Source organism: Somniosus microcephalus, chromosome 13 (assembly GCF_052327205.1).
Source record: "Somniosus microcephalus isolate GS21.2 chromosome 13, FLI_Smic_1.0, whole genome shotgun sequence".
NCBI classification, from domain to species: domain Eukaryota; kingdom Metazoa; phylum Chordata; class Chondrichthyes; order Squaliformes; family Somniosidae; genus Somniosus; species Somniosus microcephalus.
In genome coordinates, this window is record NC_140999.1 from 166,551,255 (window position 1) to 166,569,724 (window position 18,470).

The 18,470-nt window shown below is 44.8% G+C and overlaps 1 protein-coding gene across 2 annotated transcripts in view; it reads left to right on the forward strand.

Annotated features, from left to right (window-relative positions):
• Positions 1-18,470, forward strand: part of acss2 (acyl-CoA synthetase short chain family member 2) — a 98,907-nt gene that overhangs the window by 42,645 nt on the left and 37,792 nt on the right. The window contains exons 3-8 of one of the 2 annotated variants that reach the window (XM_086005540.1): positions 8,362-8,453; positions 12,143-12,246; positions 13,665-13,737; positions 14,817-14,892; positions 15,091-15,214; positions 15,703-15,747. In XM_086005540.1, the coding sequence (XP_085861666.1) occupies positions 8,362-8,453; positions 12,143-12,246; positions 13,665-13,737; positions 14,817-14,892; positions 15,091-15,214; positions 15,703-15,747 (514 nt within the window). The remainder of the gene's footprint in view (positions 1-8,361; positions 8,454-12,142; positions 12,247-13,664; positions 13,738-14,816; positions 14,893-15,090; positions 15,215-15,702; positions 15,748-18,470) is intronic. The other variant, XM_086005542.1, reaches the window with a different exon arrangement.

Genomic DNA, 18,470 nt, shown 5'->3' on the forward strand with positions numbered 1-18,470 from the left:
GTTCCAGGAAGGAAGTGGGTTGCCGAGCAGCCACCTTTATACCAGGTCATGTAGGCGGAGCCATGGGTGGAGCCAGCTGAGGCATGCATAGGTACACAGTGAGTAGCAAGAGGTAACAATGTGTAATAACGATAACAGTAGTGAACAACAATGAAAACGATAACAGTGGTTTACCACATTCACCCCTTGTTTAAAATTGAGTCCGGCGGGGTGAAGCGTACTAAAAGTTCGTGTAGGTAAGTCTATCAGGAGGCCTTGTATGCCGTCCTGATCGTCGTAGCAGCGGCGGCGGTGGTGCAGTATCCAACGTCGAATCTGGTGTCTGAGTGGTCAACGAAGGGTCCTGGGGCTCCGGCATGCCGCCTACAGGGGTTGGGTTGGGAGTAGTAGTGGAGAGTAACGGTGGTGATTCAGGGGCGCCCGAGGGTGCGAGGTCTCGTATGGAGACCGTGTCCTCCCGCCCGTCTGGGTATGCCACGTAGGCATACTGGGGGTTGGCGTGTAGGAGGTTCACCCTCTCGACCAGGGGGTCCGTTTTATGGGTTCTCATGTGCCTCCGCAGTAGGACGGGCCCAGGAGAAGTCAGCCATGTCGGTAGCGAGGTTCCCGATGTGGACTTCCTGGGGAAAACGAACATTTGCTCATGAGGGGTGGCATTAGTGGCAGTACAAAGCAGTGACCGGATGGAGTGGAGCGCCGCAGGGAGGACCTCCTGCCAGCGAGAGGTCGGAAGGCCCTTCGATTTTAAGGCTAAGAGGACGGCCTTCCAAACCGTCGCGTTCTCTCTTTCCACCTGGCCGTTCCCCCGGGGGTTGTAGCTGGTGGTCCTGCTCGTAGCAATACCTCTCGCGAGCAGGTACTGACGAAGTTCGTCGCTCATGAAAGATGAGCCCCAGTCGCTATGTATATAGCTAGGGAACCCGAACAAGGCGAAGAGGTCATTCAGACATTTGATGACCGTGGTACTGGTCATGTCTGGGCAAGGGATGGCAAAAGGGAAACTGGAGTACTCATCAACTATGTTGAGGAAGTACACGTTGCGGTCAGAGGAAGGGAGAGGCCCCTTAAAGTCGATGCTCAAGCGCTCGAAGGGGCGAGTGGCCTTGATCAGGCGTGCTCTGGCCTATAAAAATGCGGTTTGCATTCGGCACAGATTTGGCAGTTCCTGGTCATAGTCCTGACCTCCTCGATGGAGTAGGGCAGGTTGCGGGTCTTAATGAAATGGCAGAATCTGGTGACCCCGGGGTGGCAGAGGTCATTGTGGAGGGTCTGCAGTCTATCAACTTGCGCGTTGGCGCATGTACCTCGTGATAGAGCATCTGGGGGCTCATTGAGTTTCCCGGGCCGGTACAAGATATCGTACTTGTAGGTGGAAAGTTCAATTCTCCACCTCAAGATCTTGTCGTTCTTGATTTTGCCCCTCTGCTTATTATTGAACATAAAAGCAACTGAACGCTGGTCAGTGAGAAGGGTAAATCGTTTTCCGGCCAGGTAATGCCTCCAGCGTCGCACCGCTTCCACAATAGCCTGGGCCTCCTTTTCGACAGAGGAGTGTCGAATCTTGGGGCCCTGGAGGGTCCTTGAGAAAAAGGCCACGGGTCTCCCCGCCTGGTTAAGGGTTGCAGCTAGGGCGAAGTCAGATGCATCGCTCTCCACTTGGAAAGGGATGGACTCATCCACTGCGTGCATTGTGGCCTTCGCAATATCACTCTTAATAAGAGTGAAGGCTGCACACGCCTCAGATGTCAGGGGGAAGGAGGTGGACTTGATGAGGGGTCTGGCTTTGTCTGCATAGTTGGGCACCCACTGAGCATAGTAAGAGAAAAACCCCAGACATCTCTTCAGTGCTTTTTGCCAGTGGGGGAGGGGGAGCTCTATAAGGGGGCGCATTCTGTCGGGGTCGGGGCCGATGACTCCGTTCTCCACTACGCAGCCGAGAATGGCAAGGCGCATGGTGCGAAACATACATTTCTCCTTATTGTATGTTAAATTCAGCTGCTGGGCTGTACGGAGGAATTTCTCTAGATTAACGTCATGGTCCTGCTGGTCGTGGCCGCAGATGGTGACGTTATCCAGATAGGAGAAGGTGGCCTGCAGCGCGTTCTGGTCAACCATCCGGTCCATCTCCCTTTGGAAGACCGAAACCCCGTTGGTGACGCCGAAGGGAACCCTAAGGAAGTGGTAGAGGCGGCCGTTTGCCTCGAAGGCAGTATACTGGCGGTCCTCAGGGCGGATAGGGAGTTGGTGGTATGCTGACTTAAGGTCAATGGTGGAGAATACCCTGTATTGCGCAATCTGATTGACCATATCAGATATGCGGGGAAGGGGGTACGCGTCCAGCTGAGTGTACCGGTTTATGGTTTGGCTGTAGTCAATGACCAGGCGGTGTTTATTGCCGGTCTTAACGACTACAACCTGGGCTCGCCAGGGGCTGGTGCTCCCTTCGATAGTGCCCTCCTTCAGGAGCCGCTCCACCTCAGAGCTAATAAAAGCTCTGTCCCCGGCGCTGTACCGCCTGCTCTTGGTAGCGATGGGTTTACAGTCGCGGGTGAGGTTAGCGAACAAGGGGGGGGGGGGGACTTTGAGTGTGGAAAGGCTGCAAATGGTGCGCGGCGGGCGATTTAAAAACTGTTGGTTGCAGACTGTGAGTGGGGGGAGGGGTCCACCGTATGCCAATGTGACACTTTTAAGGTGGCACTGAAAATCCAACCCTAGCAGAACGGCAGCGCAAAGACGGGGCAGGACAAGAAGTTTAAAATTTTTATATTCCGTGCCCCTAACCGAAAGGGTCACCACACAGTAGCCGCCGACGTCCGTTGAATGGGACTTGGACGCCATAGAAATCCGATGGCGCGTTGGCAGGACTGTGAGGGAGTGGCTACGCACCGTGTCGGGGTGAATAAAACTCTCCGTGCTCCCGCTGTCAAACAGGCAAATAGTGGCACGGCCGTTTACCATAATGTCCATCATGGACCTGGACAGATGATGAGGGAGAGCTTGATCCAGCGTAACGGAGGCCAGTGTATGGCTGAGTGAGCCGATGTGGTCGTCGGACGAGACGGTGGTCGAGTCCGGAGACAAAATGGCGGTTGAGTGCGGCGGGCAAAATGGCGGCGGCAATGATTCCGGTTCACACGCAGCGTTGCTGGCGTTCGCGGGTTTCCCTCTGCAGGCGTTGGCGTAATGGCCTTTCTTCCCGCAGCCAGAGCAAGTAGCGGTCTTCGCCGGGCAGCGCGCTCTAGGGTGTTTTAACTGGCCACAGAAATAGCATTTTTGGGCCTGGTTACGGGACATCGCTGCAGTAGTTGGTACCGGGGGCGGCGGTCCCAGTTGATTTCGGGACATCGCTGCAGTAGTTGGTACCGGGGGCGGCGGTCCCATGTCCCAAGGTCGCGATGACCATGGCGCGGCACCGTTACGTGAGTATGCTTCGAGGTTTCGGTGGGCCGCATCTAATGAGAGTGTGAGGGCTACGGCCGTCTTCAGGTCGAGCTCCTTGCTTTCGAGCAGTCTCTGCCGGGAGTAGTCGGACTGGAGGCCCTTAACGAAGGCATCACAGATAAGTCCCTCCGCGTGCGCCGCAGCTGATACCGCCTTACAGTCGCAGTCCCTGCAGAGTGTCTGTAACGCCCGTAAAAATGCCTCTACCGATTCCCCCGGTTGCTGCCTACGGGATCCCAGGAGGTGTCTGGCGTAAATCGTATTCACTGGGCGCGTGTATTGCCCTTTTAGCAGGTCGAGAGCCGCCGTGTACGTAGTAGCGTCCCGGATGAGTGTATATACTTGAGGGCTCACCTGGGCGGTCAGAACTTTTAATTTGTTCTCCTCCGATATCACGGCGGAGGCTTCTAGGAAGGATTCACAATAGCTCAGCCAGTGTTCGAAATTGGTAGCTGAACCCGCCGCTTGAGGGTCGAGGTCCAGGCATGCTGGTCTAAGGGCTCGCAGCAACGCCTGCTGTTGGTGCTGTTGCTGCTGCTCAGGTCCCGACATTTTAATTTAGTTAATAAAATTGATACGCTTATCAATTAATCCATAAAAAGTGATGAATTAGGATGGTAATGAAAAGGTTTTTATTAACTAAAGAACAGAGCATGCCTCTCGTGGATGACTGGTTCCAGGAAGGAAGTGGGTTGCCGAGCAGCCACCTTTATACCAGGTCATGTAGGCGGAGCCATGGGTGGAGCCAGCTGAGGCATGCATAGGTACACAGTGAGTAGCAAGAGGTAACAAACAATGTGTAATACCGATAACAGTAGTGAACAACAATGAAAACGATAACAGTGGTTTACCACATACTTATCATGTAGTTCTGCTATCACAGTCAAAAGTAGTTCTGCTATCACAGTCAAAAGTTTAATAATTTGCTTACAATGCAATATGTTCTCTTCACCATTTTAAAGTACTGAATTCTCAACCATTTTCAGTCTTTTCCACAGTAAGAATGAATTCAACTTGGTGAGTCTCTTCATTACAGATTCTACTTGTTTTTTTTTCTTTGAACAGTGTCTCATAGAAACATAGAAGATAGGAGCCAGGAGTAGGCCATTCGGCCCCTCGAGCCTGCTCCGCCATTCAATGCGATCATGGCTGATCATCCAAATTCAGTACCCGGTCCCTGCTTTCTCCCCATACCCCTTGATCCCTTTAGCCTTGAGAAATATATCCAACTCCTTGAATATATTTAATGAATTGGCCTCTACTGACTCCATTACATCCTTTTGAAGGTGGTGTGCCCACTGTTCGAAACAGATTGAAACCTGTCTCAAACCCCAACCAAATGTTCTCGAGATGCATCTCGTACTTCATTAACCCTGTTGATTACCCAATTCTTGGGCATGATTCCAAAGTAAAAGGCTGAGATTAGGAAATGAGATAATGATCTTTTGACTGTTGGGGCAATGTAGAGTGGGGTCTGCATTTAACTGGGGCTATGAGTTGCTGGATGTTAGCACTGGAAGTAAAGTTGAATAGGCTGCTTCAACTAAAAAAAAATCAACGACTGGAGATATCCATACTTCATAAAAGTGGACTGTTTTTGTTGGCTCAATCCATAACTCTCTCTCTCTCTCTTTATGAAAGGCGCTATATCGATGCAAGTCTTTTCTTTTTTATCTCCTTTCCTCCCTCCATGACCTCGGTGTTCTACAGCCAATGAAGTACTTTTGAAGTTAGTTACTGTTGTAATGTAGGAAAGCTGAATATATATTTGAATAAAGTGCATCAAGCTGCTATTTGACTTCTGACACTATTTTGAAAACTAGAATACTTTAAAATACTGTATGGCTCCAACAGTGGCCAGAAGCCAAACTCTGTATATAAATCAAAACCTTTTCAGTAACTACAGCTGTGGCTAAATGTAGTCTGAATTGCTTTGCTGTGGGTGAAAATTCCCTCCTGACTTTTCTACGACCTTTGTATGCTATAGGCTGAATTCCTTATTCAGTGCCATCCAAATTGGCGACTGAAGTTCTCAAAACATTTGAGATATTCCGAGCAAATGTGAAATGGGAGAAACTCATAAAGACAATGGCCCAGAAATTCAGGTGGGGGGCTTCCCGCGGGTGCAAGCCCCCAACCTGCACTTACCTACCGCGCCGGCCGTTGAGCTGTGGGCCTGTGAGGGATTCCGATCCTGGGCCTCCTCCAACTGCCGGCACGCAGTGCTTGCGTATCCCAGGGGCGCAGTTAGTTCGATGCGTCCCCTGGGATCACGTGGGCCATGGCGAGCCAATGGTAGCAGGGAATGCTTCATTCATAAGTTTGACAGGACCTGTCAAACCTATAAATACTACAAGCCCCAAAACATCACTAAATCTTGAAATAAATTTTTAAAAAACCATCACATTTTTAAAATAAACTAAATTAGATGAAATAACTATTTTAAACAATTTAAATTTTTGACAAAATTAATTACATTTTCTAACGGGGCTAAAAATAAACTTACCTTTAAAGTATTTAAAAATAATAAACCTGTGGAAAAAATGTTTTAATTTTAATTAATTCACCACTTACCTTGTAAAAAGCAGGCCTTGCGACTGCTTTTTACATGTCTAACTTCTGGAGACTTACCCTCCCGGGAAAACCTGCAAAAAAAAAAGTAAGTTCGATGCGCATGCGCAGCCTCTCCTGCGCACGCGTTCGACTTCTGAACCCCTTCTTTCAGGGGAACGGAAGTGCCGGTTTCCCATGCATGCAGGAAACCGGCACTTCCATTGGGCTTACGGGCGAGTACCCCGTGCGTACTCACCCGCGGGGACCCGAATTTCTGGGCCAATAATGTGGTCAGGCGGGAGGTTTCAGTGCAAAATGGCTAGCTTTGTCTAATGAATGTACAATCAATGTATTATGTAAAGTGCACAATAATGATCAATGTAGTATGTCAATGCACAATAAAGTTGTGCTTACATTGTAACATTTAGAACCATAGAACTTAATAGCACAAAGAGACAATGCAGTCACTTGCACCTGTGCTAGTGATAGCTCGTCATCTGGAGTTGTCGCAATTATGTTCTGTAGCATACCATCTCCCTGCTTTTCCCCCCATATTCTTTAATACTTTTCAAATGCCTATACAATCTCCTTTTTAAATTATCTAGTCTCTGCCTCAATTTGAACTTCTAGTAAAGTATTCCCTAGTTGCCAGGATCAGCGCCTGGGAGATCCGCACTCCATTCCGGGATACTCCTTCCCGGACATTCCAGGAGGGTTGGCAAGCAACCCTACCCCCTTCCCCAATCTAATGCAACACTCGTGGATTATTTCTTCTTCTTTGTCAGCACATTCCTAAAACGCTCTTAAATCAGGTATGCTGCAGAACGGAATGCATGTGCAGGCGATTAATGTAGCACGTGAATTATCCTTAACTATGTTTTAATGACTATTTAATTTTTGTCGTGCGTCTTCTTATGCATGCAGGTTAGGGTTGACACGCTCTTGCCTCACTACACTGCAAAACAAACTAATACTTGTTGTATGGGGACAAGCAGTTACACTGCAGATGGCTTGTGTTTTATGACTTAAATTTCATTGCTTCTGGAACTTCAACTATCCTATTTTGGAGAGGGCTGTATATATGGCTGCACACAACGTACATGCAGAGCTCGCCCAACAATTAGAAATTTAAATGTTTGGAGCATGGGGAGGGGTGAAACCCTCCTCTCAATATTTAAATTAACATCAGGTAGGTTTAAAACGGGCTACTGTGCTATCTTGCTGTAACTGCTTAATTCAAAGTACAGGATCATTTGATTTTTTTTTTTTTAAAGACTTTAAATTATCAGGAATAGGCAGTCGATGCATGAGGTTCCAATAAAAGTATAGCTGTCTGGGAGAGAAGATTTAAACTTCTCTCAAAAAAATTGTACTATAATACAGGAAACTTCGCGATATCCGGCACTGACAGGACCGAGCTGGTGCTGTTAGATCAAAACTTCCGGATAGACCAGCGCTAATGTTGAAGGATACGGAGGTTTTCATCTCCGTATCTGACAACAAACACTGTTGCTTAGCAACAGCTTGTAAACACTCGGGCCCATACCTTGGCAGCGTCTCTGAAGCTGTTGCTAAGCTACAGAGACGCTTTCCACAGCCTGACTGTTTTATATAAAAAAAATGCTAGGGTGGAAGAAAAAAAACCTAACAAAACAGCTGCTGATTTCTGCCATTAGATCGAGGTTTCCGGACATACAACCTCCGGATAAACCAAAGTTTCCTGTACCCCAATATTTTGATGTGAGTCTTGCAACTAAAGAACCTACATGCTTATATTTTTGAAGAGTGCACATAAAGTCCAGGGTAGATAACTCAACACATTTAAAGGCCATTTTGGAGTGCTGGGTCATTGCAATATCTATACGGTTTGCTTGGATTTCTTATCGCACCATAAACTGTTTTCTTTTGGTTTGGATATTTGTGGAGTGCTTGGAGGTACAAAGTGCTTTTTTTCCAAAACACAAATTCTCCTCATCTGAATCTTCTGCAACTGATAGGATGGGTAGCAGAACTTATGTCCAAGCTCTGCCAGTGTTTTTTAGCTGGCCATTAATAAGTGACAGTGGCTTGATAACTATTAACCATACGTGCCCAACCTTTCCATTTGAAAGTGTCCGGCTTCTCTCCAACAGCACAGGCACAACCAAGAATCCATTAGAGTAGGTGGTGAACCTACTCCATACAACATTAGTGATCAAGTGTACCTCATTATATTTTTCCTTTTAATTCTATTGAACAATAAATGTTACTTTCCCTATTCATGTAAATTGCCTATATTTCTATGTTTGTCTTAATTCACATGTGACATATGGTGTTAATTTGCACAAAGCTTGTAGAAGTATATCTGTTTCTATTATTTCATTGCAGGGAGGGGAATGAACCTGGGGATTATATGCGAGTAACTTACAAAAGACTCTTACAGCAGGTCTGCAAATTTGCCAATGTTCTACGAGCTCGGGGTAAGCACCTCACTAAAATCTCCCCGATTCAACTTCACTGTTTTAGAAAAGGAAGCTGTTGAAGGTGGAAATCTAATGCATACCTTTAATACTTTTGTCTCCTGCTGTTTAAGTTGCCATGCAATTTAGTTACTTTTGACACATAGAAGGGGGCCTAAATAAGGGGGAAAATCCTTTAAATTACTTAAATAAGTGGTCCTTACCAAGGTTCATCTACCTGAATTTTTATTTGGGGTTGATTGGGCTGGAAAAGGCACGGATTTACATGGCACTTTTTTCTAGTGCTGCCCCCAATATGGGTTTAAATTAACGCTGTATTTTATTGACTAGTATGTGACTTATTTTGAGTTAAGTGAACATCAAAACTGTTATCAAACTATGTAAAACATTTAGCAGCCCAGTTGTAAGTAACATCTTGCAGTACAACAGAGTTATTATTCTGGCTGATAGGGTCATCAATCTTGATCATTCCTCTATTGCTAACACCTCTATAACTTTGAATAAAATGTTAGCAGTAATGTAGGGAAATCCTCCCAAATCCATACCCATCTTTTCCGCAATTCCATGTGAGAATCCCTCCAATCAGATTTCCGCCCTTGCCACAGCACCGAAACGGCTCTCAAGAAAGTCGTAAATGACATCCTTTGTGACTGTGACAAAGGTAAACTATCCCTCCTCATCCTTCTTGACTTGTCTGCAGCCTTTGACACAGTTGACTCCATCCTTCTCCAACGCCTCTCCACTGTCGTCCAGCTGGGTGGGACTGCACTCGCCTGGTTCCATCCTTATCTATCTAATCGGAACCAGAGAATCACCTGCAACAACTTCTCTTCTCACTCCCGCATTGTTACCTCTGGTGTCCCCCAAGGATCTATCCTTGGCCCCCCTCCTATTTCTCATCTACATGTTGCCCCTTGGCGACATCATCTGAAAACACAGCGTCAGTTTCCACATGTACGCTGACAACACCCAGCTCTACCCCACTATTTCTTCTCTCAACCCCTCCACAGTGTCTAAATTGTCAGACTGCTTGTTCGACATACAGTTCTGGGTGAGCAAAAATTTTCTCCAATTAAATATTGGGAAAACCGAAGCCATTGTTTTCGGTCCCTGCCACAAACTCCGTTTCCTAGCCACTGACTCCATCATCCCTAACATCTGTCTGAGGCTGAACCACAATGTTCGCAACCTTGGTGTCATATTTGACCCTGAAATGAGCTTCCGACCACATATCTGCAGCATAACAAAGACCGCCTACTTCCACCTCCGTAACATCGCCTTTCTCTGCCCTTGCCTCAGCTCATCTGCTGCTGAAGCCCTCATCCATGCCTTTGTTACCTCCAGACTTGACTATTCCAATGCACTCCTGGCTGGCCTCCCACATTCCACCCTACATAAACTTGAGGTCATCCAAAACTTGGCTGCCCGTGTCCTAACTCGCACCAAGTTCCATTCGCCCATCACCTCTGTGCTCGCTGACCTACATTGGCTCCCGATTTCAAAATTTTCATCCTTGTTTTCAAATCCCTCCATGGCCTCGTCCCTTCCTATCTCTGTAATCTCCTTCAGCTCCACAACCCCCCTGAGATATCTGCACTCCTCAAATTCTGCCCTCTTGAGGATCCATGATTATAATCGCTCAACCTTTGGTGGCCGTGCCTTCTATTGCCTAGGCCCTAAGCTCTGGAATTCCCTCCCTAAACCTCTCTGCCTTGCTACCTCTCTGTTCTCCTTTTAAGATGCTCCTTAAAACCTACCTCTTTGACCAAGCTTTTGGTCACCTGCCCTAATTTATCCTTGTGGATCGGTGTCAAATTTTTTGTCTTAAAATACTCTTTTTGCAGCGCCTTGGGACATTTTACTATGTTAAAGGCACTATATAAATACAAGTTGTTATTGGAAAAACAGACTTCCATCAACATACAATGAATGGTTCTGGTATAGATAGATGTATGTACATATTGGAAGTAAAACTTTGCGGGCAAGATGCTGTTTGTTATCTAACTCTTTAGAAGAAAGCTGGGACATTTTAATTTAAATTTACCCCAAAAATGCTTGATACTTTTTCATTGAACCCTAATCTTCAAAGCAGTTATTTTGAAACTTGTTCTTTAATCTGTGACTAAAACTATGTACCTGAAATCATTGGAACCTGGGTCAGCTTCAGTAGCTTAATTTTCCTCAAATATCTGGCTCGATAACTTCTCTAAGCTGTTTCCTTCCTATGATATTTAACACATGTTCTGTTATATCTGTTTAAATATTATTAATTTTGTTATAAACAAAGTGGTACCTATACTTATCCTCCCATTGTTTCATGGCTTTCCAAACACAAATAGTCCAAAGATGTGCGGGTTAGGTTGATTGGCTATGATAAATTGACCCTTAGTGTTAGGGGGATTAAATACGTGGGGTTACGGGGATCAGGTGGGATATGTGTTGGTGTAGGGGTTACGGGGATCAGGTGGGATATGTGTCGGTGCAGGCTCGATGGGCCGAAATGGCCTCTATCTGCACTGTGGGGTTTCTGTGATTTCTGTGAGTTGTCTCTGAATCTTTATGGTCCCATGGAATTGTTTTGCAAAACATCTATTCAAAGAAAGAAAAGAAAGACTTGCATTTTTTTTGCGCCTTTCAGGACGTCCCAAAGCACTTTACAGCCAATGAAGTACTTTTTGAAGTGTAGTCACTGTTGTAATGTAGGAAACACGGCAGCCAATTTTCACACAGCAAGCTCCCACAAACAACAATGTGATAATGACCAGATAATCTGTTTTAGTGATGTTGATTTGAGGGATAAATATTGGCCAAGACACCAGGGAGAACTCCCCTGCTCTTCTTCAAAATACTGCCATGGGATCTTTTATGTCCACCTAAGAGGCCTCGGTTTAACGTCTCATCCAAAAGGCAGCACCTCCGACAGTGCAGCACACTCTCAGTACTTCACTGGAGTGTCAGCCTAGATTTTTGTGCTCCAGTCTCTGGGACTTGAACCCACAACTTCCGACTCAGAGGCGAGAGTGCTACCCCCTGAGCCACAGGTGACACTTAAATTGGCTTCTGGATGACTAAACATTTTATAAGCAAGCAAATATTAGGTCCAAAATGTGTTAGCTGCTTACATCATTCTTCAACTACTTTTCACAGTTTTGTTCAGACTTTCAGTTCATAATTTTCATAAAAGAACCTTGTGTGTTTTTTCGCTTAAAAAAAAAAAGACACATGGGAAATATTGTGGTGAGTTGAGTCCAAGTTTATTTTCAGATGACCATCTATTGGAAGCAACATAGGTAGTGACTGGATATGAATCTAGTCGGCTATGCTTCGATTTGTATCTTGGGTTGGGGAGGGAGAGGACAGGAATTAAGTATCTCAACCATTCCTTTTTTTTGATAGTGTCCTGCAGTAAAGACTTGGGTGTGTTGTCTTTCAGTATAAGTACTGATTTGAATAGATGAATCCTGTAGGTGAAAATCAGCATGTAAACATGTAGACATTCATTTGGATTTTGTGTATAAACTATGCCAAGATACAACGAAGGAAAGGGTGGTAGAGTATGAATTTCAATTGCTGCACATTCTCTTGCACGGTTTGTAGTGTAGATGTTCATGGACTAACCAGAACACCAAAATGTCATTTTTCCTGTCATGACATGTCATTATTTATGCCTTTTTATTTAAAATCCACAGGAGTGAAGAAGGGAGACAGAATTTCAATCTACATGCCAATGATTATAGAATTGGTTGTTGCCATGTTAGCTTGTGCCAGAATAGGGGCAATACATTCCATTGTGGTAAGAAAAAATTATATGATTTCTCGCCTCCATAATAATGCTGACTGTGATTGCAGACGATTTGGAAATTTAAATGTTCGAATCTGTTCAATAATGTCTTCATTGACCAGACCAAATTGGGCTAGAGTCACATGCCCACTCACAGCCTTAGAAATCTCCTTCTCGCCCAACAAAGATACAGTAGAGCTCATTTTAAGGGTATACAGAATCTTCATTTCCATGAGTCTGGAAAATATAACGGCAGCAAAAATAGCCTGGAAGAGAGACCTGAGGAGGTCCCTGTCGGGCAATTGAGACTTCATTTGTGAAGCAGTGCACATTGTCTCCAATTTGTAATAAACTAATAGAAGGGCAAATTACAGGAAACTTTGTGATATCCGGCACCGACGGGACCAAGCTGTTGCCGTCCCATCAAAACTGCCGGACAAACCAGCACTAATGTTGAAACATACGGAGATTTTGAGCTCCATATCTGGCAACAAACCCTGTAGCTTAGCAACAGCTTCAGCGAGACCTTGCAGAGCCTGACTGGTGGAAAAAAAGCAACGAAAAGAAAAAAAAACTAACGAAACAGCTCCTGATTTTTGCCAGTGGCTCGAGCATTCCAGACAGTTAACCTCCGGATAAACCAAAGTTTCCTGTAAAATCAATCTCAAATTAAAATCAATCTCCGGAGATGCCGTATCCCGTCCATCAATGCAGGTAGAACCTCCCAGTGTCGAAGCAGAGTGTTGGCGAAGATATGGTGGTAGGGCACAATCCTCCACGTTTATTGGCTAAGCCCAAAGATCCAACTCTCTTGGCAGAAGGTGCTGTGTAACATCCATAAAATCATGAAGCATACCATTGAACCGGAATCAATACACTTCCTACTGGTGGCTCCTATTGTGGTTTCTCCCCACTGCCCACTCCCCTCAGATGCCAACACTGTTAACATTTTGTGTTTTCTACTAGCTACAGCCCATTAGTGCATCTCTCTGAGGTGATGGCAGAAGGAGCCCCCTCCCCTCCCCAAGCAGATAATGTTGATTGAGACACCATGAAAGTTGGCCCAGTCTGAGAAAATCATGTGCTTCCAGAGAAATTCTTCAAAATCTGCTCCTATTCCTGGTCCTCTCGTCCCCTGCCAGCTGTTCTATCAACAGCAGAACATTTCATGCCCTACATCAGGAGCATGCTTTGTGCTGCCTACCCGGGTTAACGTTAAAGGCCAAGTGATGCAACCAAAACAGCAGGCATTAACACCAGTGTCACTGTGACTACTGGGGATGTCTACAACTCTTAACTACACAGAGGAGCTCACTACCACAATGTACCATTTTTACAATCCAAGTAATTAGATCAGGTGCTCTATATAAATCCGATGGCTATCATTTACTGTGGTTGAATTGTCAAATAATTATAATTTTAATATTAAGTTTGCAGGATTTTCTTCAGAATCTCTCTGTGAACGCATTCTGGATTCTCGCTGTTCTTTCCTAATTACAGCAGGTAAATAAACAGCCATTTCCCCAATGTTGTATTTTGCACAAACTCTGCCTATCGCCTACCCCACAGCAATGCATCCAGGCTTCCTGCTGTACCACTTGTGAAGCACTTTCAGCACTTCATTTGTAGGTGCAACATAAATACATCTTAAACTGCAGAGTAATAGTATTCCTGTTGATTGACATTAATTTCAATTTTTTAAGTGTAGAATAGGCAAAAATCATTGATTTATGCTATAAAAATACATTTTTCTAAATAGCACCGTACCCACGGTTCCCCAGCAGTCACCCCCTGCCGCTGAATTCCCATTCCCACCCGCCGACCAGGTAGTGAATCTGGCCGAGTGTCAGGTGGGACTCCAAGAACTTCTTTTTAAATGAGGCCCTGCCATTAAGATCAGCCTCCACGTCTTCGAACTGTCCGCCTGCGCTGCCTGTAACCAGGCTTGTGTGCACCGTTCCCACCCCACCCATAAAAATAGAGTCCATGATGTCTGCCAGCATCTGTAAAGAGAAAGGACAAGTTAATGTTTTGGGTATAGACCTTCAGCAGAAGGGATTTAAGCTGGCTAGATTTTAATTTGAGAAAGAAAAGAGCAGTGTATAAATTGACAATTCAATGACAACTCGTTTGGATTATGCAGTGGTTTACAATACTATATAATTGTATTTTTAGTTATCTACACAAATGCATGTATGTAATGGACATTACACAATTCTGCATCAATAGAGGCAATTAAGCAATTTAGAAGCATGAAGGTTGTTGTGTGAGAGATAATGACATTCAAGCTGAAAGCTATGGTGGGGTGAGCTGGTATTTGCTGGTTGGTCCGTGGAAGGAAAGGAACTGTGCGGTGTGGAGTAATTGATCTAACTGTGATGCCTTTCTCCTGTAGGTCTTTAAAGCTGCTTGTAATAGGGCATCTGGAAGTTTGCGATTGCGCCAGATGGGGGAAGAGGGTTGACCTCTTGTCGGGCATCTTCAGTGGCTAGCAGCATTCCCTTCGGGCTGATTTACGCTAGGTTAACAATCCAGTGAAAACGCTACATTCAGGTCTAAATATTTAACATGTCTTTTCTTAGATGGATTTTACAGAGGAGATAAACTCATAAACCTGAAAGAGATAGCGGATGAAGCTCTCAGGAAGTGCAGAGAGAGGTATGTATTGTGTAATCTTTCTTTAAGCAATCTTCAAAGTCTTATCCTTTTTAGGGCATAAAGATACTATTGAGATTTTCTGGTGTCTATTCTGTAATTTTTTTTGTTCCTTCCTCTTTCTTAATTTATTTCAGTTTCTGTTTTGTTGAAGTTCTGCAAGTTGCTCCCACCTCTAAAGTAATTTTCTTAACTTTGAAGGAACTTCTCTGTAGGAAAGTGCATTGTCGTAAAGCACCTCGGACCTCCAGAAGAAACTTGTACAGACGAAGCTTCAACCTACCCACAGTCGCCACCTGCAAAACGACCCTGCTACCACCTGCAGGTGAGGAACAGCAGACATATTTTAACGGATGCTGTAAAATAGGATAAAATGAATTGTGCTGAGAAGAATCATTTCCCTTTTTGGAGTTGCTTGGCTCAGAAGTGGTATACTTTGAATTTGCTTTGTTCTGCAAATATCTCCTTGAACACAGGACTGTATTGCTCTTTCCTCAATCCACTTCTCGTTAGAACCGATTAGCATTGATTGTTTGACTTGATGACCGCTGTGGTGGTTCATTTTGATTTCTGAAAGTGTGAGCAGCAAATCTTGATTTTTCTTTTTAAAACAGTTGTGTTCTTCCCAATTCTTTAAAAAAAAAACTGTATTTATGTCACTAATATTAAAAATGCAAACTGCTAGTCCTGCTTAGAATTATTTTGGAGTTTATGTGCAATAGTGTTGGATGGGAGGGGTCTCAGAAAATCTGTAAGTTACAAAAGTATAAAGTTGCCAAAATGTTGCATGTTTCATCTATGGACTTTCTACAGGATAAGGACAATGAGAAAGCAAAGAACTTTCATCATAAAATACAGGTATTTTAGTCTTGATGTAGCTGCCAACTTTGAAATCTGCACCTGAGCTTTGCTATATGTTTCTCTTTTCCCCCTGCTCCCCAGTTTATTAACATTATTTGTGGAACTGCCTAGCAACATATAGCTGCCGTGTACTTTTTCTACTGAATAGCCTTGTCCTGGAGATATGCCACTGTTCTTTTAAGATTATCCTAACACAAGTCTTTATGTATCCTGTTCCACACAGTCTGAGCAACATTTGATGCTATCAAAGTAACACCTAAATTAGGGATTCAACAGAATCCCAATTTTTGTGGGTTCCATCTATGTTTCGCTCGATTCACTAAGCAAATCCAGATCAAACAAGGATAGGCTATGAACTATTCATGTCCTTCTTTCCCATTTTTATAAACTGGTACTGCATCGATGGGTTAGTAGTTATTGTGAAACTGAGGAGTGGCCTATAACTTAACCATACCTGATACAGTGGCCAGGAACAAGATAAGTGAAGAGTGTTGAATTATTTGTATTATCTTACCAGGAAATTGTGATTAGTGTCCATACTGGTTCAGAGGTGTCCTCGAGTTGAAGCACAGGACACTATTTTACTGATGTGTATTGAGGAAGAAATTACATGGGACAATTGACCATTTAAGAACTTTGCTATAGCTACTTCAGTGCCATGAATTTCTTTCCACCTTCCCAGATAATAAAGCCAAAGTTCTATGTTGATCTTCAGTTCTCTCTTCCCATTGGTGGCTGTGGTTCATTGCTGTTCTGCGAGTTGCAATTATTCCTGAATTCTCTCGTTTGGATCTCCTTTTTAATTGCATCGGCACCTCCCTTTTCTCAGTGTTTCACCTTCAGCTGGTGAAAACTCTTTACGTCTGAAACTCCAGTTTAGAGTGCTGTCCATTTCTCTCCTTTTATTTTGCGTGCTTTGATCAAGTTGAAGTTTTAGTTTGCTCCATTCCTGTACATCGTGTTGTGGGGCTTTTATGGCAACCAGATATCGGTGTGGTTTTTGTTGCTGTTCATCAAATGCGATTCTGAAGAGTTTGAAGCTCATTTCAATTACTCCAGGTGGCCAGATTGAAATGCTAGAAAGTGATCTGCAAAGACAAGATGGCTTTTCTCAACACACCAGCTCCACTGGCATGCAATACAGTCCTCAATTTGAATCTTAAATATTTTACCATACTTATTGTGACATTAAGTATGTGGAAAACAAATGAATGAAGTAGGAAATTTACATTTGGCAGGGTTATCTTTCTCTAAAGTTCATCTTCCCTGTAGGTAATTCCTGCCCTTGTACTACACTGCATGTATACTTTACATATCCGGATGTTACTGATTATGGAAACATTGGCCCTGATTATATGCAGGTGGGGGGGGTTGCAGTTTTTCCAGAAGAACGGATTTCCCTCGGGTCCTGCCGAATTTAATGGCAGGACCTGATTAAATTTTTTTGTCTCAGTTTCCTGTCCGCAGCCAGCCAGATTGTGAGGCTGGCTGTCTGGCAGGTAGGGCTTTGGCATCGGGCTGCAGCCGGGGAGCGGAGAGGTGGGAGGGATGGGAAAGGGGGGGTGGGGTGGGGGGGAGGAGGTTGGCTTGATATCGGAGGCTGGAATTGAGGTGGGGGGAATCGGAGGCTGGAACAGGGTGGGTGGGGAGATTGGAGGCTGGGGGGAGTGGGGTGGAGATTGGAAGGTGAGGGAGAGAAATTGGAGGCTGGAAGTTGGGGGGGGGGGGGAAGAGATCATTGGGTGTGTGGGAGATTGGAAGGGTCAGGGGTGAGGGGGGAAATCTAAAGGGTCGGGGAGGAGTGGGGGAGATCGGAAGGAGTGGGGGAGATCGTCCTATCGTGGGAGTGATTGACAGGTAAGCTTGGTGGGCCGGGTTAAGCATTCCTGCTGCTCCTGGCCCACAAGCAGTGCTGGATAGGCACTTATCTGATGGAATCAGCAGTCCCCGTTTCCCTTTAGCTGCTGGGTTTCCTGGTCCAGGAAACCTGTCCAGCCAGCGTAAAATTTAAAATGGAGGCAGCCTCATTAAAATATTAAAATGAGTGACTCGACTCCTGGGAGGGTGTTGGTTCTCCCCTCCCCCCCAATCCCACCTTTGTTAAAAGCTGAAGTGGGCAGGTTCGAGGCGGGGTGGGTTTGGGTTTGAGATTTCTAACATCCCACCCGACGCAAACCCACCCATTTTGGGGGTTAGAATTTCCCCCATTGTTCCACATCATGCAAGCATGGCCCATCCAGCTGGCTATCTCCAGTGCAAACAAAGGCTCTAGCTTACACAGAAAAAGGACTATCAAGAACTGCTTGGTTCCTACAAGGCTTTAGAGAACAAAACTCTAAAAGCAGCATTGTCTGAGTGAGCTCTGGTGGATAATGGAGCTATTCTAAAGTACATGGAATATAAACTTCAAAGAATGAGGGAGACCTTGCTGAAAGCAAATAATATAATGTGCCCTGGACAATGGGAGTTATACAAGCATCCTGATAGATATACTGTAAGCTATAATTTAAAAAAATATATTTTAATGTTTGAGTGTTTGAAATAGCATACACTTTGTTTTAGTTGGGAAACTGTCATTGAGTACAAACAGTATCTTTGGGCAAATGTGCTGAACTGGCTCTCATGATCAAAAGGAAATGAAATATTTTGGGTTGGGGACTTGTATTGAGTACAATAAGTAAAAATTGTATGATGGGATAATACATTGCAGTCGTGCAGGT